The 27,571-nt window shown below is 38.4% G+C and overlaps 1 protein-coding gene across 1 annotated transcript; it reads left to right on the plus strand.

The window, feature by feature from the left end:
- The first annotated feature begins 811 nt into the window (after nt 1-811).
- LOC143879264 (DNA-directed RNA polymerase 1B, mitochondrial-like) lies at nt 812-27,299 on the plus strand. Its single transcript, XM_077381544.1, has 18 exons — nt 812-1,962; nt 6,956-7,168; nt 7,256-7,389; nt 7,497-7,563; nt 7,779-7,837; nt 8,569-8,686; nt 9,405-9,518; nt 9,735-9,866; nt 9,952-10,368; nt 13,070-13,120; nt 17,871-17,941; nt 21,715-21,799; nt 22,331-22,483; nt 22,651-22,725; nt 25,029-25,118; nt 25,259-25,421; nt 25,517-25,620; nt 26,399-27,299. Exons 1-18 carry the CDS (start codon nt 1,057-1,059, stop codon nt 26,507-26,509), a joined length of 3,063 nt encoding a protein of 1,020 aa, XP_077237659.1. The 5' UTR covers nt 812-1,056; the 3' UTR covers nt 26,510-27,299.
- Nucleotides 27,300-27,571: the final 272 nt, after the last annotated feature.

The following is a 27,571-nucleotide window of genomic DNA, read 5'->3' on the forward strand; positions in this document are numbered from 1 at the left end:
GAAAAGAAAAGCTTGTCTACCATTTCTTGCTTTTCCATGGTTGGTTATATGTGAAAATAATAATAACTAGAACCAGCACGGTTTTAGCTTGCTGTTAAGGAGTTAGATCGAATACCTCAAACTTGCTGTAATTTAATCATTTATACTTCAACAAACAATACTTAAAAACATGGATGGGGCTAGCTCTACGAGTCTGGTTCATGAATTTTTTTATTGGCATTATGGTTCGAGGGAAGAAATCGAGCTTTTAGAAATCGTGAATAGTCATATCAACAGAGGTTTGAACAATCCATCGCCCCTCAAATATGCAGTTCAATATCTACTGGGAAATGTTATCAGCACCACCTTATTTTGATAATCACACTCCTCACTTTATTAAAAAGTATAGTGTATCCCGCACCATAGGATGATCCATACTATTAGATGGGCCACAACCTAACCTAAATAGGTTGTGCCCCCAAAATTATTTCCATAAGTTGATCGTAACCCTCCGATCTTAGAGGGTCGATCGTTATTTTATCATGAAAAAAAAAATCATGGTAGCAAAACGTTCCCTTGTAGAAACTAATTTATCATGAAAAAAAAAAAAATAATCTTGCTCGCCTAACATGGCCTTATTTAGACTCATCTCAGCCGTTCATACGAAACTAAATGTTAGAGTTCGGGTGACGCACTGACGCACATCAGTCTAGACGGAGGTAAACAGCCTCTTAAAACAGTTCATTTCCCCACCTCTAGATGGCCGTTCTCCACATGAGCCCTTTTTATTTATAAAACGCGCTATGCGTAATACGCACCCTATATAATGCTCTCTACAAACGGGGAGAGAGAGAGAGAGAGAGGAGAGAAGATTTTATGAACTAAAAAGGCCAGGGTTTAACAAGGGTTTTAAGGCGGCTACATTTCCCGTCCCAAATCTCTCTCTTCTATCCATCCTCCCAAATCTCTCTTCGATTTCATGACTTCAGATGTCTCTATCCCTCCTTTTTCCCATTATTCCCCCCACTTTCTCAATCTTCTCAGTCCCCCTTCTTTCATTTAGAAATCCCAACTTTGATGTCCTACACCACCTCTCTCATCTTCCCAATAAATCACTTTGATTCCGTTTTCCCACTCGATAAACCCACGAATTTCCGCTCAGTTCCATCGGGGAAACCCAAAGAAATGTGGAGAAGTATAGCAAAACAAGCCTCTTCCCATAAACTAAGGTTTTTCCATGACCCTGCTCTCCTTCCCACGTCCAATTTTCTAGGGTTTTCAAAAGATCCAATCTTGCTAGAAAAAACCAGGCCTTTTGAGCACAAAACACGTACAAATTTCGCGTCTTCTCTTCCAAATGGAGATCTATTATTATCTCAGGAAGAGATGAGAAGATCATCATTTGGTGGGGGTTTTAGAAACTCAATCAATTTAGGGTTTTCAAATCAGGCAAAGGGTTTTGCCAGCGTGGCTGAGGCCGTCTCTTCGACGGATGTCGAAGAAGACGTTTGTGTGGAGGAAATGCAAGGGGTGTTGGAGCAGATTAGCAAAGGAGAAAACAAAGATGATTTAGGGCACAAACAGCAGAAACCAATGGGGGGAATGGGACAAGGAAAGTATGTTATGTTGCGGCGAAGGCAAGTGAAGATTGAGACAGAGGCATGGGAACAAGCTGCAAAGGAATATAAGGAACTTTTGGTGGATATGTGTGAGCAAAAATTGGCACCCAATTTACCCTACATGAAGTCATTGTTCCTTGGTTGGTTTGAGCCTTTGACGGATCGTATTGTCGCGGAGCAGGATTTGTTTAGGGAGGGGAAGAACAAGGTGGCATACTCACAGCAATTTGATCAGTTGCCTGCGGAGATGATGGCTGTTATCACAATGCATAAGTTGATGGGTTTGTTGATGACTGGGGGAGAAAATGGGTGTGCTAGGGTTGTCCAAGCGGCTTGCCAGATTGGCGAAGCCATCGAGCATGAGGTGGGTAAGCTTATTATGTCTCTGTTTTTTTTGGTACTTTCGATTTTAAGTGATTATGTTGGCATGATGTAGAAAGCCTTCTTTTCTGTTTGATATTGTAGTTCTTTAACTCTTTGGTTTATACTGGTTAAAACTAGCGTGCTTGTGCGTCAGCTATTTGCTACCTTGAATTTATTGTAAAGAAATTTGAATCTTAAACTCAATTGTAGTGGGTTTTACTCACTAGAGTTCTAACCACACTTAAGTTCTTGATTTGTGATTCCCAGATTTTTATTTTTGACAGTCTTGCTAGCATCTCTTTAGTTGTTGGTTTCTTAAACTTAAACTCCATACGCCCTGCATGAAGAATTTAAGACCTCATAGGTTTGTTACCCTAAACTAGAGTTCTTGATTTGTGATTCCCATATTTTTATTTTTGACAGTCTTGTTAGCATCTCTTTAGTTGTTGGTTTCTTAATCTTAAACTTAAACTCCATACGCCCTGCTTGAAGAATTTAAGACCTCATAGGTTTGTTACCCTAAACCATTTAAAAAAGGTTTGTTGTCGCAATGATTTAACTTACTGGGGTATTGTTCTACATGTAATGTATTATATGAAAGAATGGGCATTGTTTTACATGTAATGTATTATCTGAAAGAATGTAAGTCGACCATTGGACCTGCAGATTCGTGGTAAGAGTGGTTGGAAAAATCTAATTGGTAAAAGTAGTCATAGCTCCACTAGTGTATGATAGCTGATCCATTAGTACAGTGGAGTCAGACTTCCTACCCTGCATAAAGGAGATGCAGAAGGATGCTTCCAGCACAAAGCTTCTACAGCAAGTACTGGATGGCACTACCGGGCGGATTTGGATGGAAGATGGCCTCGTTTATGCCAAAAGGAGGAAGAATTTATGTCCCTAGTGGTGGCAAATTTCAAAGGGAATTGTTGAAGGAGACCCATGATGCACTATGGGCTGGCCAGAAGAGAACCTTGGCACTGTTGGCCAAAAGCTACTACTGGCCAAAGATGGAGCAAGATATTGAGTCACAGGTTGACAATTATGGTAGCCTTTGTTATGAATTTCGTTTTGTTCGCCATTTCGTTTTGGCTACTGGAATAGAACGTTTTGGTATTTCAGTCATTTCGTTCGAAACTTTTCGTTCTTCTATGACGGTCGATTTTTTTTTACAGTTAAGAATATGAAAAAAATTCAAAAAACCAGAAATTGTTAAAAAAATATAAGAAACTAGCTAGACTGGAAGCTTTGGATCTTTGGATGGATGGAGCAAATGCTTGTAGTACTTGAAGCCTTTGAGATTGATTCAAATATTTGAATATTTGGATGAAGTAGACTTAGAATGTAGAGATTAGTGGGAAGAATGTAGTAGAGAATGGTAAGTAGAAGAGTGTAGTAATAAAATAAAGTTGTAAGAGAAGTTGAAGGAGAAGTGAGTAGGAAAATAAGGGTTAGAGGGGTTTATATTGTAGGTGCCAAAAGACGAAAAATACTCTTCCAGTTCCAGTGACTATAAAATGGTAAAAAAGGTCAAAAAATGAGGGTAAAAACATCAAAAAATTAAAAAAATAGCTGTTAGAGGCCTTGCTATAATTTTTCCGAAAAGTGATATTTTGGACAAGTTTTGGATGAAACGGGCAAAATTTTTAACCGAAATCCGAGCAAAATTTGGATCGAAAAAGTGAAATTTGCTGGGTGAATCGGGCATTGCTATAGTTTTCGGACGAATTCATCATTTCATCCGGATTTCAGTCGAAACGAACGAATCGGACCGAAATCCAGAACAAAACAGCATGTACAGTCATCCCATACTAGCATTCGGTCCGGAACGAAATTTTTCGTTCGTTTCAGAGCAAACGAAACGAATTCCATAACTAAGACTGCAGTAGAATTATTCTACAGAGATGTTTTTAAGTATTGGGGTCTACCAGAAGATGTTGTAAGTGATCGAGACGCTCGATTCAGAGGCATATTCTGGACCACACTGTTTGAGTTGATGGGTTCAAACCTGAAGTTCTCCACCAGCAAACTTCCGCAGACTGATGGCTAGACAGAACAGATGAATGCGCTGTTGGAAGAGTATCTTCAGCACTATGTATCAGCCAGCCAACACATTGCGTGGACTTACTAGATACGGCTCAGTTTTGCTACAATTTGCACCAGAGCTCAGCTACCTTTGAGTTGGCTACTGGCCAACAGCCCTTGACGCCGCATGAAGTCGCCAAGCAACACTTCCAAGGAAGGTGCCTGGCTGCCTATTGGTTTGCACTGAGAAATGTTGGATGAAGAGCGAGATAGTCTTGCTAAGGCAAGCAATCGCATGAAGAAGTATGATGACCAAAGTAGAAGGCGTTGGAGTTTCAACGAGGTGTGGTGAACCACGATCGCAAGGGATGAGTGGACGGTGAGTTCGATAGCTATCGTGACAACTCTAGTGGATGCCCCGTCGCTTGTGCTTGCCATGCTTTCAAGCTTCCTTAACACTTTGTAACCCTAAATCTGAGATAAAAAGGAGATCTAAAAAGAAGATTGCCTTTTTACTGTGGGAAAGAAAGAGATATGGACTTAAGCAAAGGAAAGGCGAAGGGGCACATGTGTGTGTGTGTGTGTGTGTGAGAGAGAGAGAGAGAGAGAGAGAGAGAGAGAGAGAGAGAGGTATTGATGAGAAATGCAGGCATTACAAAAGTTTTTGAGGCATTTTTGGAGGATTTTGAGATGCCACTGAAGTGAGAATTCAGAGCTCTCTATGACTAGAAAATTGGTCATGGTGAAATGAGATGATGGGAGGGATGCGACACAGGATAAGAAGGGATGCACGGCCAAAAAATAGACCACTTTCATCCTTAAATCTGTGATTTTCGCTTATGTGTTAGCATAGGTTCTATTCAGATGCAGCCTCTCTCTCTCTCTCTCTCTCTCTCTCTCTCTCTCTCTCTCTCTCTCCACCATTGAGTGTAAAGATGAAGCGTATTACAAAGTTCTAGGTTTTGAAGAAGTTGTGAAACTTGGGTTGAAAATACTCGCGAGCTTTTTGGCTTGGACGGTTTGAGTACGAAAGAAACTTGTATCTTTCCATCACCCTGCATCATCTCGTCTGTCGTCTCTGGCCCATGACATATACCTCTCCCACACACTCCAAGACTACGCCATCTCCCTTCATCTCACTCAGAAGTGTGAGCCAACATTCTCATCCCTTTGCTAGGGTTGGGCCTAGAGCTAGTGGGTCCGAATCAAGATGGTGGCAGTTGTAGAGATGAAGACAAGGTGGTCCATCGGCCACGATAGTTCGGCGAGATCAATCTAGAAGGGCCTTGATTTCTTTAGTTACCAGTTTTATTTTCGTTTATAATGATTTTTAATGACTTTACTTAGGATAAAATTGTAATTTCACAAATTATAATGAGCAAGTGATGAAAAAGGGTTTTAGGGATGTTTTGGAAATAATTTTCTAACTTTGAGTATCTTGCCCTCTTTGGAGTTGGCAAGACAGAGATTGAGACTTTTAGTAATTTTTAGTAATTAATTGGATAACATTTTATGTACTAGGGACTAATTGGCAAAAGTTCCTTTGTTCTGCTGCTCCTAGCTCTTCGGGGTCACTATTTTATTTTATTTACTGTTTCTGGGATTGCTTGCCCCCCTGCTATATCTTTAGCAGCTAGTTTGGACTCAATACAATGTATTTCTATGCATGTTTTTTAATTGTTCACTCCAAAATAGGTAAAATTATGAGAGGGAACAAATGCCAGTTTTCTTTGATAGTTTCTTGCTTCAAAATATGCTCTATTAATTCATTAACTTGGTTTATTTCAAGCAATATATAATATTCGAGTATGCCGAATGGAAATAGATTACATTAAAAATATTTTATTGTGGATCCAAACTTACACCCATTCTTTTATGTAAGAAATACAATTACATTTATAATAAGTCATCAATTAAGTGCATACTGACAGTTGTACATCTATTATCTACTTCTATTGTCTCAACCCCACTCGGTTTGACCCAAATTCTAATGTTTTTATATCTCAAACTAACCATTCTTTTAAGTGAGAAATTCAATTACATGCACAATGGCCGTCAAATACGTGAATAATGACAATTGTACATCGATTGTCTCAGTATCACTTGGGTTGACCCAAATCCTAATATATTAATGTCTCAAACTAACATTATTAAGCCACTAAGCACTGACTCTAGTATTCTTAAATAAATTTTGGTCTTTAATAAGAAATCCACGATATCTCGTTGTGGCATATCATTTTGAAAGATGTGCATTGAGTTTAGAGATAAAATAGAAGTAATGGAAATTTATAATGAAAATGGTAGTACCAGAATGTATTGGTAATTCTTAAACTTCCTATTAACACAATTTAGATAAAGATCATAAGTAATAGGATGTTGGAATTTAAGAAAAGGTTACTGATTTCCTACCTTGTCTTTTGGAATGCTTGGAAATGCTGGGGAAATGAGTGCAGGTGTGATTTTGTACGAAGCCGGTATAATGAATTGGAAGGAGTTTCCTAGTAACGGTGGTTTCACTCGAAATCTCTGCTTGAATGTGGCACAGAGCTTGTGTCGTATTAGTTCAATTTACCTGCTTAATATGTTGACCTTGACTTATCATTATGATGTGCCAGATATTTTTCTTCCCATTGTCAAATATTATTTTACACTTACACTTTAACATTGCCTTCCATTTTACAGGTCTTTATAATGTGCCCGAGATTTTTCTTTCCATCATTTTACTCTGTATCTTTTCTGTGTAATTTTTATTTACATCCAATCTCAGCACTTCCCTTTAGTACTTGATGTTACTGTGCCATAAGTTCTACTTTATTTAATCCCATCTCACTTTGATCTCTTTTAGTAGAGTTATCTATGACATATTCGCATTCAAAATCAGTGTCCCCTTGTTGAAAATTTGGTCCCTATCCCAGGCCAACCTTGTAAATTTTCATTATTGATTCTCAACTGTCTTTGGATTGGTTCAGGTTAAAATCCATAGGTTTTTAGAAAAAACAAGGAAAAAAACCGAGAAAGAGAAGAAAAATGAAGGCGGGGAACTAGATTCTGTAACCAAAGAACAAGAAATTCTGAGAAAAAGAGTTACGGATTTGATGAAAAAACAAAAACTGCACCAAGTGAGGAAGATAGTGAAGGGACAGGACCATTCAAAACCATGGGGCCAGGAGATTCAAGCAAAGGTTTGCATTTTCCTTGGAAATTACTGAATTAGTCCGCTTTTATCTTACGATTGGTGCATGTGAAGGTTAAATCCTACCCATGTTCAGGTTGGGAGCCGTCTGATTGACTTGTTGATACAAACAGCCTATATACAACCTCCAGTTGATCAGTTAGCCGATGGTCCACCAGATATTCGTCCGGCATTTAGACACTCACTTAAAAATGTCATGAAAGAGCAACAGTAAGACTTCTGTACTCTCCGTTAATTTAGAGTTTAGCTATTAATCCCCTGTTTTCTGGATATTTTAGCTATTAATGCCTTATAGTATTAGAAATTTCCTTCATCAGGAAAATCAGCAGGCGATTTGGGGTTATTGAATGTGATCCACTAGTCCGCAAAGGTCTAGATAGAACTGTAAGAACAATTCATCATTTCTAGAATATTGATATTGCCTGATTGACAATTAAAGTTTTTGCATTGACAGGTTATTTGCTAGGCTAGATATTAGTAGGGTAGCATACATTTTTTTTTACGTTCTCTATATTTGTTTATATCTATGAATGCATTTTTTGTGGAGCAATGTGTCTTTACATGGAGTGGATCACAAATGGTCGCTCTTTATTCTACAGGCGAGGCACATGGTAATACCTTACATGCCAATGCTGGTGCCACCTCAACACTGGACAGGGTATGGTCTCCTAGCTATTTCTTTGCTTCTGCTCTCATTTTTTCATAGTTCTGGAGTGATTTATTCTCCTTTTTCTTCTCTATATTCCAATTTTATTACGTGGCTTGTCAATTAAATGGAGGAAGATACATGAGGGAATGGCATGGCCCCATCGGGGAAGAAAAAGCAAAAGAAATAGATATAAGGAAAACAAACAGTCCTCATCCAAGCCCTCCACAAAAGAGGCATCTCCAAACAAATAATATATACATCCCTACCAACCCCTTCCCTAACTTAGGAGTCCACCATTTTGTCAGCACTCGTGGTGATTTGTTTAACATAAGACTTGGGATCTCTTTACAAGATACAAATCTCTAAAATATAATCAGCTAGTCTCTAATGACGAGTCTAAACCTCGCTGCCCAAACAATCACATTAGAGGGATCACTTTCACCCCAAAGAACCTCCAAGGCCCCAACAATTCCGTTACCAATATTTGTTATAATGACAATTTATTAATGTTTCCCGGAGTTATTTGTTTCATTTTACCCCAAGGTATCAGTATTTAACCTCCTTCTAAACTTAGATTGAAAATCATTTGCAAGATGTCTTTTCCAAGTTCTTACCTGCAAAATAGTATCTTGTTTACTTAGTTTGTTAACTATTTATTATGCTAGCTTGCTAGTTCATCCCTTTTTTGTTTTTCTACATTAATTTAGTTCCACCTTGTTATATCTTTCAAACCTTGACAGATATGACAAAGGAGCATACTTGTTCTTACCGTCTTACGTCATGCGCACACATGGAGCAAGGCAACAGCGTGAAGCAATGAAAAGAGCTCCACGGACGCAACTCCACCCTGTTTTTGAGGTTTTAAGCCTTACTTGGATTCCTTTTGTATCATTAATTGACAGTGTTGGAGAGTGAGTTATATTTCGCATAAATTGAAATAGAAACCTATATTATACTGTTCAGTGTGCACTCGTATTCAGTTTACAATTTAGAGTCCCTTCAAGGGAAACGATCCTGTAAATTACTGGTTTTTAAACAGTGGTTTTACTTTATCCGATTAGTGCAAGCTTCTTTATCCATTCTTTCTAATTTTATGTCCACATGAAAAGTACATATCATATGGCCTTTTTGCTCTTGAATTTGTTGTGTAGAAATTTTAAAACTCACTTTTAATGTCCCTTTGACTTAAAACTTGTTAAGTTTGGTATATACGGCCCTTTGCAAGCCACTTTAAGGAATTTACAGGCTTAAATTTTACCTCCGTTTTGAAATTTCATCTTGGGTCATAACTTTTTATAGATCCATTTGAGCTGTGGCCAATGGTTTTTATATTTTCTCTTGAAGAAATCTTATCTGCTTTACATCAAGCCTTGAATATCTGGTCTGCATAAATTTCTAATGCTATTCAAATCAGAAATCAAGCATCATGATTTTGATCTCTTAAACCTTGTCCTCACTGCTGACTTTCTAAATGAAATCTTCGCATTTTGAAGCCAGTTGGTGTAACTGTTGGTTGGAGTCTCATCCCTCTGACTGGTTCATTGTTTCCTAATGGCTCTACAAATATACTTGTCAGGCCCTGGATACACTTGGCAAAACCAAATGGAGGGTTAATAAAAGAGTGCTTAGTATCATAGACAGGATATGGGCTAGTGGAGGGCGTCTTGGCGACTTGGTTGACCGTGATGATGTAAGTCAATCTTTTACTAGAAATAATTTTGAATTTTCTTGTAATAATTTTGAAATTGTTCTTGTTGGAATGGTAATCTTTTATTTTCTGAAAATGGAAATTACTTTATATTATTTTTTATATCTTTTGTTAGTTCGGTTTGATATTCTGATTTTTTAGGAGCTGACTTATAACTGATGTTTTGCGTTGTTTTCTTTTAAATATAATATGTTGCAGGTTCCTCTACCCGAGATGCCAGACACAGAAGATGAAGCCGAAATCAAGAAGTGGAAATGGAAAGTGAAAGGAACGAAGAAGGAAAATAGCGAAAGGCATTCTCAGCGGTGCGATATAGAACTTAAACTCGCTGTAAGTAGTTCTGTCATCTATGTTTTGCCAATTCTATGACCATAGTGGGCTGTAGTGGATACTACTGATTTGTTCTTGGGAGCAGGTAGCTCGGAAAATGAAGGATGAAGAAGGCTTCTTCTACCCACACAACGTGGACTTCCGAGGCCGGGCATATCCCATGCACCCATATTTAAATCATCTCGGTTCGGATTTATGCCGGGGGATCCTTGAGTTTGCGGAGGGACGCCCACTGGGGAAGTCAGGCTTACGCTGGTTGAAGATACATTTGGCAAATTTGTACGCCGGTGGTGTGGATAAGTTTTCACATGATGGGCGGTTAGCATTTACCGAGAACCACTTGGAAGAAATATTTGATTCTGCAGATAGACCACTTGAAGGTAAGCGGTGGTGGCTAGGTGCGGAAGATCCTTTCCAGTGCTTGGCGGTTTGCATTAATCTTTCTGAAGCATTAAGGAGCTCTTCTCCAGAGACCACCATCTCACATATGCCAGTACATCAGGTGATTTTATCTTATTTTTTCACTTGTTTTTTACTTCCATTGATGCTTTTGGTTTCCGATTTGGCCAATCAGTTGGATTATTTGAAAGAGTGCAGGTAACTAAGTGCATTTGTTCAAAGTATGCTCTGATTTTTGCATGATGTATACATGTTGGGGTTTCTTGCGTACATGGGGCACGTGCTTGGATTGTGCCACGAAGAGTGAAGCACATCCAATTAATTGAAATAAGGAAATGGGAAGGGACAAATAATAGCATTAACCTGAGGCAATTTTTTCTTGTAAAATTGACTTATTAAGAAATAAAGCCTTCGAAAGCACTAAAAGAAAACAAGGCCAAGTCTAGTGTCCCTGATCTACCCCTACTAGCAAGGATATGGTAAATAATGCGAGAAACAGGTGCCTCATTCCTCATTTCTAAAGGTTAGCCCAGAAGCGGGTACCTATTGCATCCAGCTTGAAAATCCTAGGACCTGAATATATTGTCCAGAAGACATAATTTTAGTCACGCATTTCATTTGACATCTTTAAGGTCATGAACATACTGTACCCAAATACTTGTGGTGGCCCAATATATATTGTACGACACGATACTTGTGTTGCTCAAAATAGCTATCGTGGTTCAAACATATGTCACTCTCTTCGAATTAATTGTCATGCTATTTGCTTATTAGTGTCACTTATTTGCAGTTGTAATTTTGAGTATGTGAGTCTTATAGATCCTATTTTTGGATTTATTATTAATTCAATCTTCCGACTTAAATCTAGTTAAGTTCATGGTATTTTATTTATACATGTCTAGTGTTCTATCTCATAGTATGGCAACCCGCATCCATATGTGTCATATATTGTGAAAAAAGCTGAGCCATCTCTCTACTCTTTGTCCTTGTCAGTATCTGTATCCATATCTACCATATCTACACCCATATCCATCCGTATAATATATGGGTATCATAGTCATGAACACCCATTCTAAACTCCACCTTCCTAATGGGGACATATTAAATACGCCGTCATCTACTTGGTGGGTTGTATTAATGAGCTGCCCACCTTCTTGTCGAGCTATGATGCTGTTGTAAACATGGTTTTAAATTTTGGAATATTTCGGTTTCAGCACAAACCAAAATGAAATTCACATGAAGTCGTTTCTTTACAAGATTTCGCCCGCCGAAATTTCAACTAATTTTTGGACTTTTTACAAATTTTCCACCGAAATTTAAAAAATGTACACCAAAATGTTATAATTTCCACTGAAATCGCCGAAATTGACACCGAAATTTTAGACATTTCGGTCAAAATTTAAAAAATAAACGAAATCATAAAATCATATTTTTACATCATTTTTCAGCCCGAAACCAAAACATTTCGGTTTCGGTGGTGGCCGACACCGACACCGAAACGGAAATTTAAAGCCTTGGTTGTAAATCAAATGCCATGTAGTACAGAATTATTCATTAAGGATAGCATGCCATGCATTCAATTCTTCTTGGTGAGCTATGATCCTGTTGTAAATCAAATCCTGTGTAGCCCAGAATTTTCATTAAGATATCATGTCATGCATTCAGTTTTCCTGTTATGGTTAATCTCTATTCCGTTTTTAGTCAAACACTTCATTGGACATATTTAAGCTCATGAATAGTCATACTAACATCCATCTTTCTGGTGGGGACACATTAGCCGCACTGCCATCTTCTGGATGAGATTCATTACCTGAACTGCCTATATATTTTGGAGAGGAGGCATTCTTCTGTGACAGTGAACCTCGAAGTTTGATAACATTTATTCGAGAATTCTTTAAGTATAAATCAGGCATATCTCCTCCCACTTTCATAATTCATTTAATTTGATTTTTTTTATGCCGAGGTGTGAACTCTGAAATGGAATATACTAAAAAGACGGCCTGTTAGGCTCCTTTTGTAGAAATACACTTATTGGTCCCCACTTTTGCCTTGTGTACGTGATCAGATCCATAGATCCGAATGGCCATAGGTCCGGCCAAAAGTTGTTGAGAGCACCCTGATTTGATGGACCTAAACCCTTGATCCATCAAGTCTTGTTTAGGGTTCAGCCAAGAAAAGCTAAACTGTTGATCTTTGTAGTCCTTATCTTACACATGGGATGTCCATTTGGGATGAGGGGTCGCCTCATGATGTTCTACAAGATCAACAGTCTTGATTTTGCAGTCATTTCCCCCTGTAGGGCCCAAAAATTGCCTTCTACCAACTATCCCGATAGTGGCTTCCCCCTAGTCGTTTCTTCTGAAATGCATGAAATGGAATCTTTTGTATCAGTTGGAGAAGACAAAACATAAAATTTGAAATGCAGTTACCCTTTTTTCTTTTTTGTGAAAATGATGTATTTACCCTTTCTAATGCAAATTAAGTAAAAATTGACTCAACTGTGGTTCCCAGAATTGAAAAAACAAAGCAGCAAAAAACAAAGAATTCCAATTCAGAATCAGAAACTGTAGTGCTACTGAGAAAACAATGCCAAATATTTCCTAATAAGATATATGTTAATATTTTGATAATGAAGCAGCCTTTCTTATGCCTTAACATTTTCATGCTAAAAGTGGATGGCTATCAATTTGCGACAGCTTTGGTTTCCGGTTTTTGGCATACCACGAGATGCATGAATGAGTTAGAGCATGTTATAATGCATAATTCAATCAGAAAAGAAATTTATGTGTGTTTTTTTTTTCCAGGATGGTTCGTGTAATGGCTTACAGCACTATGCAGCCCTTGGAAGAGACAAGGTAATATAGTCTTCGCTTTTCTGTTGTTTGTTGATGTTTAGTTATTTGTAGCTTCTGGTTAGGAGTTGAGTTCAGCCACAATGATGGTGCTCCTTGCCCTTGCCAAGCTTTGTTAATGACATTTAGGCCCTGTTTGGATGGCAAGAATTTTGCAGAGAAGTTGGGAAAGGAAAAATATTTCTAAAATTTCCTACTTTTTTTTACACACTAAAAAGCTAATTGGAACCACTCCTATTCAAATTTTATTTAGAGGGACTTACATTTTATGACAATATCCGTCCAAATTAACCATAATCATATCATTTCCTTCTGAATCGTGGAAAGAAAAAAAAATTCCAAGAAAATTTTTTCCATCAAAAATGTTTTTCTTGCAATCCAAAGAGGCTTATCTAAATCTGTAGAGTAAGGTCCACTTCAGATATAAGTAGCTTATATTTGCTGTGAAATCTGTGATCTAATAGTATTATTGGGCTTATTATTGTATGATAGTTTGGGCCCGAACAACCTTGATTGATAATGGAAAAAATTTCATTGAAAAAATATTATCATCTTTAGGAGACTGTGATCCCAAGCCTCAAAAATTACATTGAGGTGAAACATCAGCAACCGTAGATTAACCATATTAACCACCTTTTGAACATGGGAGACTGAGAAAATGAAAATCATGAAGATATAAAAAATCCTTAGTTTATCATAAAAAATGTCAGTGTGCAGTGAGCTCCTTGTTAAACCACCTTGTCGCATTAAGTGAACTCCCTTAAAATCTGAGAAAAAAAATTGTGGCAATTATCCTGAAATACACCACCGATATCTATAGGTCTCTCATTTTCTTTACAACCTATTGCAGTTGAGCCAAAAGGTGGAGGCAAGGAATCAAACTTCAGTTTTAGTTAGGACTTTGGACCCAAGGAAGTGGAAGTATTTTGTGGAAGTTTATGGAAGTCTATGAAAATATTGACACTTAGTGCCATGTGTGGTTGTAAATGTGATGTGCAACTTATAGAGAACAGACAAATCAATCTATAACTTGTTTAATAATTCCCTTAAATATGATCAAATTAGGGTTTAGGTGAGCTTTCTTAAAATAGATCATATATATATTAACATGTTTGTCTCGAAATTCACAATTAGGATCAAATTAGGGTTTAGGTGAACTTTCTTAATGCGTACGAATGCGTGCACGCACGTGCGTGCGGGTATCCTCTCTCTTTTCCTATTTACCATCGTGGAGGAGGCTCTGAGTCAACTTCAGTCAACTTCTAGCTGCTGCTAATAGGGAAAATCTGATTGAGGGTGCGAATCTGAGGGGTATGGGGATCTCCATTTTTGCAGACTCTTTTGTTTTGTAAGGCAATTAAGGATCAGATTCATAGCCGGCAGAGTATCTTAAGGCGGTTTGAAGTCGTGTCTGGGCCTCATTGTTAATATGGGAAAAAGCACAATGGTGGGTTTTATAGGTTAATCCTATGGAGCTTCATCAATTAGCGAAGGTCTTGGATTGTGTGGTTGCCTCTTCACCGTTGTCTTATTCAAGCCTCCCTTTGGGTTTGGGAGTCCCTCACGGTTCTTTATGGAACAATGTTGCCGAGAGGATTGAGAGAATTGGGAGGTTGGAAAAGTCGTTTCTTTCCTTGGAAAAGCGGCTTTATCACATCGACCAATCTACTTCATGTCCTTATTCAAGATTTTTGTGAGGGGAGCAGACAAATTGAGAAGTTACAATGATTTTTTTTTATGGGAAGGCAAAGAAGGGGGCGTGAGAATAAAGTATTTGATGAAGTGGGAAACAGTTTCTTTGCCAAAGAGGGAAGGGGGCCTTGGTATGAGAGACTTGGTGGAAAAGAGTAAGGCTCCCTCCTTTTTTTATCGATAAAGATTAAGGCTCTCTTAGGCAAATGTTTGTGAGGATTTGGAGAAGAAGAAGGGGTGATGCAGATAGTAGGCCAATAAGTGGCATATTTGCCTATTAGGATTTATATTTCCATGTTCTTTAGTTTATGAATTTATTTTCATATCATTCAAACAAAAAAAAAAGGAATTTATTTTCATATTATTTAGATTCTAGGGTATGTATTTCCCTGGAAAATAACAAACCTAACAACTAAAAACATGGAAATAAATACCCTAGAATCTAAATAATATGAAAATAAATTCCTAAACTAAATAACATGGAAATATAAAACCTAATGGGCAAATATGCCACTTATTGGCCTACTATCTGCATCGGGGGCCTTGTGCAAGAGGGTTATCAAAGGATACTACGGCATCTGTTGGGAGGGTGGGACATTCGTAGAATTGGTTGATGTCAACGCCCAGGAGTATGGAAGTCCATCTACCCCATATTCGATCGTTTTAATCAAGGTATTAGGCTTAAGATGGGAAAAGGGTGGGTTTTTGGTGTGACACTTGGCTTGGTTAGGGTCTTGTCCCATGTCTTTCCGGGCATTTATTTTAATAAGAAAACCAGTGTTTTTTGTTTTTATAAATGGGTGGCGGTAGGGTTGTGTGGGACGTAGGGTTTTATAGGAATCTCAATGAGTTCGAAATTACCTATTTTATTAACCTAATGCATATCATAGAACATGGTTTTATTTCGTAGGTGCAACATGATCGTAGAATATGGAGCCCTGATTCTAGGGGAATATTCTCAGTCAAATTATTGTATAGATTTTTTGGTTGCCCCATGGCTTAGTACTTGGTTTGGAGGCTGACTATTGCTATGGCAGTTGTGTCAAGGAAAATTAACACCCGTGAGACACTCTAGGAGAACAATTTATGCTGCGGAAAATAGGTGTATCGTGTGCTTGTCATGTGAGGACTCTATTGATCGTCTCTTCCTACACTGCAAAGCGGCGACTAGCATTTGGAATTAGTTCTATGATTGGTTTGGCTTTCAATGGGTTGGCAGCATATAATGTTCCAAAGCTTTTGCAGAATTGCTGTCTAGGGGCCCTGGACACACTTGATGTGTTCTTTGGAGCATGTTGGTTCCTTTCACAAATTTATTGGAGATCTGGATGGAGAAGAACAAATGTACTTTCAACGATGATAATTATCATCCATCCTATTGTCTTTCTTTGGAATATTCGTTTCGATGTTGCAAACCGTATGTTATCTCTTAAGGATTTTTGGGGTTACTGATAGTATTCTCAGAAATTGGAAAACCATTATGATTGGAAATTTTTTGAAGACATCACCCCCCAAGCACCCCGGGGAGGGTGGGGGGGGGGGTGGGGGAGGAGGTTGTTCTCAAGCCTATTGTAGACGGTTGCCCTCTTGGCAACCTTGGTATTGGAGGAGTTATTAGGAACAGTAGCGGCGCCATTGCCCATTCTTTTTTCTGGTCCTATTGGCTATATGGACTTGAGGGAGGCAGATATTCGAGCCTTGCATTTATGAATTTGCTTTTTTATCAACCTTCTGGAAGGGACCTTAGTTGTAGAATTTGGCTCTTCCAATGTTGTCTCCTGGGCAATAGCTAAATGGGGAGGACCTTGGAAGGTGGCCAAGTACATTGATGGTATCGTTGACTCACTGAGTAGTAGACATTTTCTTTAATTCTCAGAAGCGCTAATGACTTGGCCAATTGACTGGCCAAGTTGGGAGTTGGGAGCTACTAGATCTTTTTTTGTGTTTTGGGTTGCCCTTGCCTGTTGATTTACACTTGTTATCTTCCTTCTTTCTAATTAGTTACCTTTTCAAATATAAAAAGGTCTGTAATAGTGTCTAGACTCGTCCTATTACCACAACCTTTATGACCACCTGCAATTGTTCATACCTTAATTGGTTACTTTGTTTCGACACTAGCACCCATACTGGTAGCGACATCAGTTAGACCGGTTTTTCTTCTACTTACAATAGCTTAGATTTTCTTTATTGTATTTTCTGGTACTTCGCTTGTTGTGTGGTTTACACTTCCATGTGTCCTTTGCTTTCTTTAGTAGGACTCTTCAGCTATAAATGCTAGATGCCTGTTTCGATTCCCAAAACCATATTTTTGATCGGAGTTGGTGAATCTGAAATAAGCCACTAGAGACCGCCGAAAAGATTCCAAGCCCTCCACTCCAATAAACCTACGCAGCCTTTTTTATTTTCAAACTTTACCGTCCCTCGTCTTTCAATTTCCATTTTTCCCGATTTCGGATCCATAGATGATTCCCCCCCCCCCCCCCCCCCCCCCCCCAACCCCACACACACACACACCAAAAATCTCCCATTCTTCTCATTCTCTGATCCTCCTTTTTTTATTCCTCTTTTCCCTGCTAGAGAAAATATCTCGCCTCCTTTGCGTGCTGTAGCCTGCAGCTAGTCGGTATCAACTGCAGTAAGTTTTTAAGGAGGTATTTAAACAAGCAAAAGGTAACCAGTCTATTTCGTTCTGTCATAGCTTAGATTCTCTCTGGACTTCCTCAATCTAAACAGAGGAAGCTATTTCGCAAAGCTGTGAAGTGGCTTGGATATGTAATATTTGTTTATTGGCCTTTCCATGTGACAGAGAAATCATAAAACCCTTTTATCGTCCTGTTATCTTTGGGGTTAACTAGAGTTGTTATATGGATTTAATCTAAATGGGAAGTAAGAAACAGACAAATGAGTGTTTTTCGTTGTACCTTTCTATTTCATTTTGACTGTACTGTTCAATTTGGGGACCTTTCTAATGAAAGTAAAAAATAAGCAAATGACTTGTATCATTATTCATTGTTAACTGCCTTTCTGATGCCTGTCTATTTCGTTTTGGTTGTTTGTTCAGTTGGGAGCGGCTGCAGTCAATCTGGTTGCTGGAGAGAAGCCTGCAGATGTTTACTCAGGAATAGCGGCAAGGTATTATGCTCTCTCTCTCTCTCTCTCTCTCTCTCTCTCTCTCTCTCTCTCTCTCTCTCTCTCTCTCTCTCTCTGCGCGCGCGCGTGTGTGTATATATATGAGATTTGCTAGCATCCATCGCAAAAGGCATTTCGTGGATGGGCTGTTGCATGTGAAAGCAGCCACCTTTTGAATGAAGACAAAATCTGCTGATAAGTGAGCTTTTGTGGCTGCTTTCACATGCAACAGCCCGTCCGCAAAATGCCTTCTGCGATGGACGCTAGCAAATCCACACACACACATGTATATGTTGTTACGCCTCCCATTCGTTTAAATGTTTGGGTCCCGCTAAAGCGCACCAATGGGAGGCGTTATAACAACTTAAGCGCACCAAAAAAATGGTGCGCTCAACACCTCTCTCTCTCTCTCTATATATATATATATATATATATATATATATATATATAGAGAGAGAGAGAGAGAGAGAGAGAGAGAGAGAGAGAGAGAGAGTTCCTAAGGTGTCACCTCATATAGCTTATATGAGTTGGCGCTCACAAAACATAAGGGCCCCACATTTTTGGGGTAATCCAAACCACTCATTTGAAAGGCCTTTAGATGGATATGGTGCCTACAAAAAATCAGGTCCATAGGATCATCCTAATCCTTCCATTTATGGAGGTTAAAAATGGGCAGATTTATGGAGGTTTATACCCATCCATTTCAACCTCCACAAATGGAAGGGTTAGGATGATCCTATGAAGTTGATTTTTTGGGCACACCCTATCTATGTGAGGGCCTATCAAATGAATGCTTTGGATCATCCAAACAAAGTGGTATGTTTTTAAGCGCCGCCTCATATAAGCTATATGAGGTGACACCTTAGGAACTCTATTCTCATATATATATATATATATATATGTTGCATCAGTACGGGTACGAGTTTTGGAATCTGACACTGGTATCGAGTGTCAGATTCCGCAAACCTCAAAAAGAAAGATTCGTGGATTTGCCAAAATATTTTAATTAATTCTGAAATTTTAATTATAATAAATAATATATTAAAAAATTTTAGTAGGTTGAGTAAATATAATGTTTTATTTTCATATAAAAGATATAAAAAACTTACTATTATGATGGATAAAACTGAAAACATGCATTAATTGTAAGATTGTAGTAGGAGTATTCAGAAAAAAATAAAAATAAAAGAGACCTAGAAGTTTCTCTGTGAATCCTAAAGTATTGGAATCCGTGATGTGTCCGGCACGGATTCTTTGCCCATTCAGAAGAATCCATGTAACACACACAATATATATATATATATATATATATATATATATATATATATATATAGAGAGAGAGAGAGAGAGAGAGAGAGAGAGTTGGTTTCTCAAGCAGCATCACTAGGGGTGCAACTCGAGTCGGGTTGAGGCCAACCCGATCCCAACCCGATAAAGAACCTCAACCCTAACCCTACCCTTGACCTGAGGAGAGGAGGGACAACCCAAACCCAACCCGACTCAAAATCACTCGACATTAACCCAACCCGACAAATCCGAGCGCAAATCTGTCAGCCTTGTTTCTGTTCCAAACCCTAACCCAACCCACAAAACTGCCAAATTAAAATTCTTTTTTAATGATTAATAAATAAACATCAAATCACCCGTCCATCCACCATTTCGCATTGGGTGTTGTAGTTTTTGGGGGAAGGTTCTCTGTGTTTTCTCCAAAGACTGGACTCAACCCCAGTAATAAAAAATTATGATATTGAATCCCGCCGCCATGACTAATTGGTTCTTTCAGTCTGGGTGGTGGTGGTATTGGAGGTCTCTCTTTTTTGGGTTAATAAAAATGAAGATAAAAATTTCCATTGTTTGTTGGTCATGTATATGTTGAAAGAGGAGGCTTATTTTACATTTTGTAGTGTTCTAAGCCTAAATTTGCAAATCTGTAATTTTACCTCTCTTTGGCTTATTTTATGTTTTGTAGCGATTAAAAAAAGGAGGGATGAACCATGAAGGGGAATATACCCATCCTCTCTCTCTTCTCCTCTCTTCTATTAGGCAATCTTTATTTCTCTTCTTTATGAATTTCACTTTCAAGGAAACAAAATCCTTTATTTTTCTTCTTTATGAACACGGGTTTTGACCTAGAACTCATATGGGGTTTAATGTGAAGTCTTATCATCGTTTTGCTTCTAGCCCATGCTCTTCATATTTGATCATAGTGTGGAGCAGCCCAGCCCCTCCTAGAGTATGCCCATTTGTGTGGACCACATTTCAGGATAAGATTTTGATGATTGATCATATGCTAAATCAAAAGATTCTCATAGTTGATCACTGTTCCTTCTTCTTTTTTTTATCACTGTCCCTTATGCATGTAAGTAGGTGAGTCAGTAGACCATACCTTTATTCATTGCAAGATTGCTAGGGAGGTGTGGAGCCGCATTCTCCAGATGCTTGGGGTGGCTTGGGTTTTCCTTCATCGCATTATATTGACCTTCTGGATAGCTGGTCCTATACCCCTTGGCCTAGGGAAGAGAGGATTTTTTGGCGAGTACCACTTCTTGCTAATACTTGGACCCTCTGGAATTCGGGACTGCGCTGACTTTAAAACATGCAGCAAAAGGGCACTTATTTATCTTTATCAGTCATCTCGCTTGTCATGTCATGCGTAACGATATTAAATTGATTCAAATTTTCCTCTATTGGAGGGAGATTTGTACAAAGCAAGGAAGGGATTCAGACAATTGCTCCAGATGGATCCCTCCATATCCAGGATGGGTGAAGCTTAATTTTGATGGATCGAGTAATCCCGATCTGCCGGAGTAGGAGGAATCCTTAGAGATGGGACTGGTCTCATCAGGTGGGACTTTTCAAGCCCCATTCGGATTAAGGACTCCAATGAGTGGAAGTGAGGTTGTTGTTTCAAGAGATAAGGATCACAGACAATAGTGACTTGGGTGGACTTATTGTGGAGGGCGAGGGAGTGAGGGACTCTCAATGTTATCAGGTCGATGGATTGGAGCCGCTTCCATCCATTGAGGTTAGTTGATATGCTTTGAGGAGGGAAAATTGGAGACGGGACCATGGGACTATGATTGACCCTATCTTCAGCCAAGGAGTCGGCATTTCCATTTACTGATCTGTGAACATGCTGGACAGATATGTCAAAACCCGCCAAGCCAGCCTCAAAATGACTTGAATTCCCTCTTGAACCCAAGAAATATGAAAACATCCATGCACAAGATTTAAATTAGAACATGTTTCTCAGAAATGAAAATGTTGTAAATTTATTTTATAAATGTCATGTCTTTTAGATAAATATGTGACAGGGAAATAAATGGCACAGGATACAAAAATCAACTGATCGAAGTCGATTTTTCTCTGAATCAGTTAATAGATTTGAATGTTGGTCAGGTGCCACCCCTAATAATCTTAGGCAGGAATGATAGAGCACAGCTCCATGCATCCACCAGGTCTCGCTCGTGTGAATCTGAAAAAACTCTGGAAAGGGTTGTTTTTTATGTTCAAATCTGGCATTGGCTTCCAGGAGCTCGAGGCAGTTAAAAAATAACGAATCAAACCCTTGGTTTGTGTTTGTTTATGCAAGTGAATTATGTATTCTTGTTTGAATTGAAATCGACATGTTACTGGCCTTTTTAATTTCAATATGTTTATTAATTCCTCATTTATGCAGCCTTTCTCATTTATATTGTGATAGCTGGCAATTTATTGAGTTTGTGGCAACCTTTTCAGTAGATAATCTCATCGGGAAATTGATATTTGTATTGCAGGGTTCTTGATATCATGCAGAAAGATGCACAGAAGGATCCCGAAGTGGATCCTAATGCACTGCATGCCAGGCTTTTAATTAATCAGGTTAGATTCTTATCATAACTTGGATATTGTCAACCGATGCATATTTGGTAGTACATTTAGTGCTGGCTACTGGCTAAAGCTGTGAAAAAAAAATAAAAAAATAAACCCTGTCTGCGTAACTCGGCAACACAAATGGATTATCTATCTGGCCTATGAAGTAGCCCAGTACTTCCAAGATAATATTTTTGCTTGGAATGTTATAGAACTTGCGTTTGCCTCTTTAAAACTGGGTTAAAGACTTAAAAGAAAATTTCCAATTTATCTTACAAATGCATCATGTTCATAGTAGCTAGTTTCTTTATCATAAGAGTTACAGAAGTTTGAATTACACTAACACACACCATGAGAAGCTTACGAGTAACAAGGTAGAGGCGTACTTATTATGTGTGAGCCTTTTTTTTTTTATAAAAATTGTTTTTACTTGGAGTCTTTAAGTTTTCATTGGATAAGAGAGACCTTACTATAAATGGGCTTTTACTTCTATTGACATGAACCACAATGGCTAATACTTGAATTTGAATTGGGGTCCAGGTGGATAGAAAACTGGTAAAGCAAACTGTCATGACATCAGTGTATGGTGTCACTTATATTGGTGCCCGTGACCAGATCAGAAGAAGATTGAAGGAACGGGGTGCCATCACGGACGACAAAGATCTATTTTCTGCATCTTGCTATGCAGCTAAAGTAAGGAACCATATTCAATCTTACAAATTTACTGTTTTTGGACCTTGATAAGTATTTCACAGATTGACTCTTTGAATGCAGTAGAACTAATTTACCAGTCATTGTCCTTTTTTACCCTTCATCTCGGAAGTTTGATGGTAACAACAATATGATCTATTCTTGAACAGACCACATTAACTGCTTTAGGGGAGATGTTCCAAGCTGCACGTAGTATAATGACCTGGCTTGGCGACTGTGCTAAGGTATATGTTCCATTTATAGCAGTGATATTTCTTATATGGAAGACAGATTTGAGTGTCGAAGAATAGGCTTAGGATTGTGTTTTCTTTAATTTAGTTTGGACACTCAATATATGCTATTCACACTTTGGAGCTGGCATCAAAGATAACCAATATGGAAAAACCTGCCAGAAGCTTGCAACCCACTTTTATGACGAATGCAATTTTTCCTGGTGGTTCCTCTTTACAGCCTTCTAGATACAAATCACATCATAAATTATTGCTTGTGCAAGAATACTAGAAAGGCTGATGCTCATTGGAATTTGGAACAGATGATGGCTCTCAAGGTTTGAAATTTTAGTTCCGGTTTCGATTGGGAATTTTGGTGTAAATCATGTAGAGTAGCAGAAATGTATGGAAACACGTGCAACTGATAGAATTTTAAGATGAAACTTCACGAAATGCTAGAATGAGCACAAGTACTCTCTTAGAAACCATCCATAATAGTTCAACAACATCGAGCGCTTGGTGACATGTGATGTCGCTAATGTCTGATATTTTAGTATAAACCACATTTCGCATGTAATTTATATAAATGTTTACACATAATGCATATATTATATTTCACATGCAATTAATATAAATATAATTATGTAAACACGTAATGATATAGTCATAGTTGTCAACCCGTGACTCGATTTCTTAATTTTATGACTCGTAACTCGACTCGACTCGACTCGTGACTCGTAAGAGTTTTTGACAAAAAACAAATTTTTAGTTGAAAAATATAATTATAAATCAAAAGATGAAGCATGTAAAAAATATAACCCAATAGCACATAGATAAAGCACTAAACCAAAAATATAAATAACTATATGCTTGTAAGTTGCATGCACAAAAATAAGTAAGTTCTGGTTGGAACTTTGTCATGGGTGAAAAGCCTTTCTTGCTTTAGAATTGTATCTACCCATGATTTATGGTATGGTTGGAGGGAGGTTTGTGGTGGTTCAGGCCAAGAAACCAAGATTGTCCAAGACTGGGAGCCCTATTCTTGAAGCTAAACTTTGACTAGTCTAGCATAGGGAACCCTGTTCTTGCTGGAATTGGCGCAGTCTTGAGGGATGAATTTGGAGCTATGAAATGAGCTTTTACGAATCCCATTGGAGTCGCAGACACTAATGAAGCCGAAGTGAATGCTATCTACCAAGGAATAAGGTATCTTGAGAATGAAGATTTGAATAAGGTAGTAGTAGAAGGAGACTCGCTCAATGTGACAAGGTAGCTTAGTGGTTCTCATTCCTACTCTTGGAGAATTGTCTCTTTCTTCATTGAGATCCAAGACAATGTGGGAGACGCATCAATTTCTTTTCATCATGTCAGGCGGTCAGCAAACCGACAGTTTAGCTGGAGATGGTGTCTCTCGGGAGAGAGTTGAGCTATTTGACTCCACTCCTCCTTGACCCTTGTAGTGGGGCTTGTTTCTGTCTTTCTTATTCTGTCTCTTTATTTGTATAGACCTCCTCGATCTTTTTTTTCCAATTTAATGCAATTGCCTACCATTCAAAATAATAGTAATAATTAAGTTCAAAATTCCAACTTCCAAGGTTTCAACCATAAAAAAGAAAGCCCAGGCCCCGCGACTCGACTTGACTCTCTTGTCTTAGTTTTTTTACTCGACTCGGAGCGACTCGTAAGAGTCACTAGACGACTCGTAAGAGTCTTCAACAGAGGCGAGTCGCCCATGCGACTCGAAAGCCCACCGACTCAACTCGACTCGAGAGTTGACTCGTACCACTCGTAAGAGTTTGACAACTATGGATATAGTATGCCATTAATATACTTATGGTTTTGGTTTCATTAAGCATTTCAATTTTCGTATGCATTTTGGTTTCAGTATGTGTGTCAGTGGGGATGGAAACGAATAATTTCAGTCTTTTCGTGTCGGTTTCTATGGAAATTTAAGCGGATGATGGCTCTAGCCCTCGGATGACTGTGTTGGCTGTCCTTGCGCTTCTTTTTTGTGTGTGGGTGTGTCTTTGTCCATGCACTCGCATACACACCTATGCCTGTGGATTTGGATTTAGCAGCTTGCTAGCATCCTTCCCCGATGGTACCCGGGCTAAGACGTTACTTTGGTATTATGAAAGAAATCACTCCATCCATGCCATTACTTAACCGGCTAATTTGGTTGGGAATCACATTAACTTCTAAGACAATACTTCTGTTTTACTCCAGGTTTATTTTAACTTGCTTCTTAGCATTCCAAATTTTAATGTATTTGCAACCAATGAACTGTTGCTGACTGCAAACCCTGAACCTTGGAACAGGTGATTGCTTTAGAAAATCACCCAGTGAGGTGGACTACCCCACTTGGGCTTCCGGTTGTTCAGCCATACCGCAAATTAGGAAGGCATCTTGTAAGTTATCTAAGAAAAAGTGTAGAAAACCTATAAAGCAATTAGATTCCAAATCCTTTACAATTTGTATTCTGAAAGAGCAAATAGAATCATTTGGCCTTCTTACGTTATTGAGATATTTTTGTTCAATTATGCTGCAGATTAAAACATCTCTTCAGGTTTTGACCTTACAACGGGAAACTGACAAGGTCATGGTAAAGAGGCAGAGGACTGCTTTTCCTCCAAATTTTGTCCACTCCCTTGATGGGTCCCACATGATGATGACTGCAGGGGCCTGCAAGAAGGCGGGCTTGAATTTCGCAGGTTGCTGGACTTGCTTTTGTCCTTAGACCTTTTCTCAATTATATAATTGCTACCTATGGAAACTATTACTTATTTTATGCCATTCTCGATTGCAGGAGTCCATGATTCATATTGGACACATGCATGTGATGTTGACGAAATGAACGGGATACTTCGAGAAAAGTTTGTCGAACTCTATGAAACTCCGATACTAGAAAATGTAAAGTATCTTTACTTCATAAAGTCATTGTTGAGAATTCAGATTAGATCATGGGGATTTATTGAAACGGTGGCCGCTCTTCATTTTTTATATCGCCAAATCTCCCACTTTTTCCCAACATTGCCAGGAATGTTTTTTCAGAGGATCTTTTATGCTTAATTATGGTGTTTTGGTGATAACTGATAAGAAATGCACTCATAGGGCATGTTCAGCTAATGCTAAAAAAATCTTTGAATTTTTTTTTGTTATCAGTGAGAAAAAATCCCAGGAAAGAAAAAACACAGCCGTATCATGAGTTTATTTTTTTCTCAAGGTTTTTTAACAAAAATATACTCAACTCAACTCAACAAAGCCTTTCTCCCAAAAATATATTGCATGAAAAATGGGCTACACAAGTCAGAAAATTCAGTTTTCAAGATTTTTTTTTGAAGAAAAGATTTTTATTATAGCTAAACATGCCCTTATGTTTCATATACAATCTAGGGATAGCCATGTAGGATGATTCTTGTTCATTTAAGTGCATGAGTATCTTGTAGCATTCCATCAATTTTGGAAGTGATCAAAGCATTATAGTCTTATGGGTTTGCTTGTATGCTTGTACATCTGGTTTTCTCATTGTGCCATAGCTTCTAATTTAAGAAAAATATATTTTCACATTTCATATGAAAATAGGCTCATTTGCTGAATACAAGCTATTCTCACAAAAAAGGGGGTCATGTTGTCTTTCTTATTTTTTATTCCCATATCTGAAGTTGTGCCTGTTGTTTAATCTGTGCAGTTGTTGGAAAGCTTTCAGCAATCTTTCCCATCATTAAGTTTCCCTACCTTACCGGAGCGGGGAGATTTTGATTTGTCAGATGTTCTCAAATCACCTTATTTCTTCAACTGATTTGCGGTGCTCTCTATTTCTCACATTCAACTGCCATGCGGTGGCTTTATACCAGTAGTGCCATTCGGTTTTTCTGCCATTAGTTTGGAGGATGGCAGATTTGCATTCTTTCATTCATGGGCTTGACAAAGTGAAAGATGGGTCTCTGCTAAGAGTTTTCACTGCTCCAATCCCAGCTTTGCCCCTGTGAATGTATATATTTATCAAAACAAGACGTCTACGTTCGAGCCTCATCTTCGAGCTTTGCACCTCCAATTGGGTATGGGATGATCAATATAAGGTAATACATAGAAGCTTGCTATAAAGATGCAAATAGTTGAAAGTAAGTTTGTTTGAAGGCTACTAGCTATAAGAGCAGTTTTAAAGCAGATGCTTTGAAATTGAAGAGAAGGAATAAAATTAGGATCAACTAGCTAAAGCAGTTGAACAGCTCAGAGTCGATAGATGAAGCCAGTTTACTCGAAAGGGTCCTGTTCTACATGGGTCTATGCAAATTTTCCGAATCTACTCAAACTGCCAGTAGAATTGCATCAATTATAATGGTACAGGAACCGGCACCCACATTTCTTAAAGCAGATCTTCCTGTTGGAGACCCATATAATGTAACATTGAGAATGCAGAACATTCCCAGCTTGCTAGAACGCTGCAAATGTAGGAGATACAAGTGTTGTGTGCCGTCCTGTCCTGTTGCTTTGTTTATTTAGACATTAGAGCAGCCCGTTTATTCAGGCTTCAAATGTTCCTGTTAATTTATGAATGAGAGAATCAAGTTCCAACAAAGTTACTGGCAGCATATCCTTTTAATAGCCTACAACTTGTGCATGTTATTGCCCTGTTTGGATTGCAAGAAAAAACATTTATTGTGGAAAAAAATTTCCCACGACCTTTTTGTTTCCATGAGTGAGAGAAATAATATGGTTATGGCTTATTTAGAGGGGAGATGATATTGCCCCCGTCCCCCTGCTGCAGTATGCATGCGCCCCCCATATAATGATTTGACATGGACAGTGGGCAACCAACGCCTTTTGATGTCAAATCACATTATAAGGGGGGGGCGCATGC

The sequence above is a fragment of the Tasmannia lanceolata genome, unplaced genomic scaffold, assembly GCF_043159265.1.
Source record: "Tasmannia lanceolata isolate RefF3 unplaced genomic scaffold, GAP_Taslan_0.1 ptg000006l, whole genome shotgun sequence".
NCBI classification, from domain to species: domain Eukaryota; kingdom Viridiplantae; phylum Streptophyta; class Magnoliopsida; order Canellales; family Winteraceae; genus Tasmannia; species Tasmannia lanceolata.

What these genes read in the sequence shown, in the direction of transcription:
- LOC143879264 (XM_077381544.1), top strand. Translation starts at nt 1,057, where the DNA reads ATGTCCTACACCACCTCTCTCATCTTCCCAATAAATCACTTTGATTCC. An exon ending in AATGTCATGAAAGAGCAACA is followed by an intron (nt 7,390 to 7,496) that starts GTAAGACTTCTG and finishes TTCCTTCATCAG; the next exon opens with GAAAATCAGCAGGCGATTTG. An exon ending in CCAGGCTTTTAATTAATCAG is followed by an intron (nt 21,800 to 22,330) that starts GTTAGATTCTTA and finishes ATTGGGGTCCAG; the next exon opens with GTGGATAGAAAACTGGTAAA.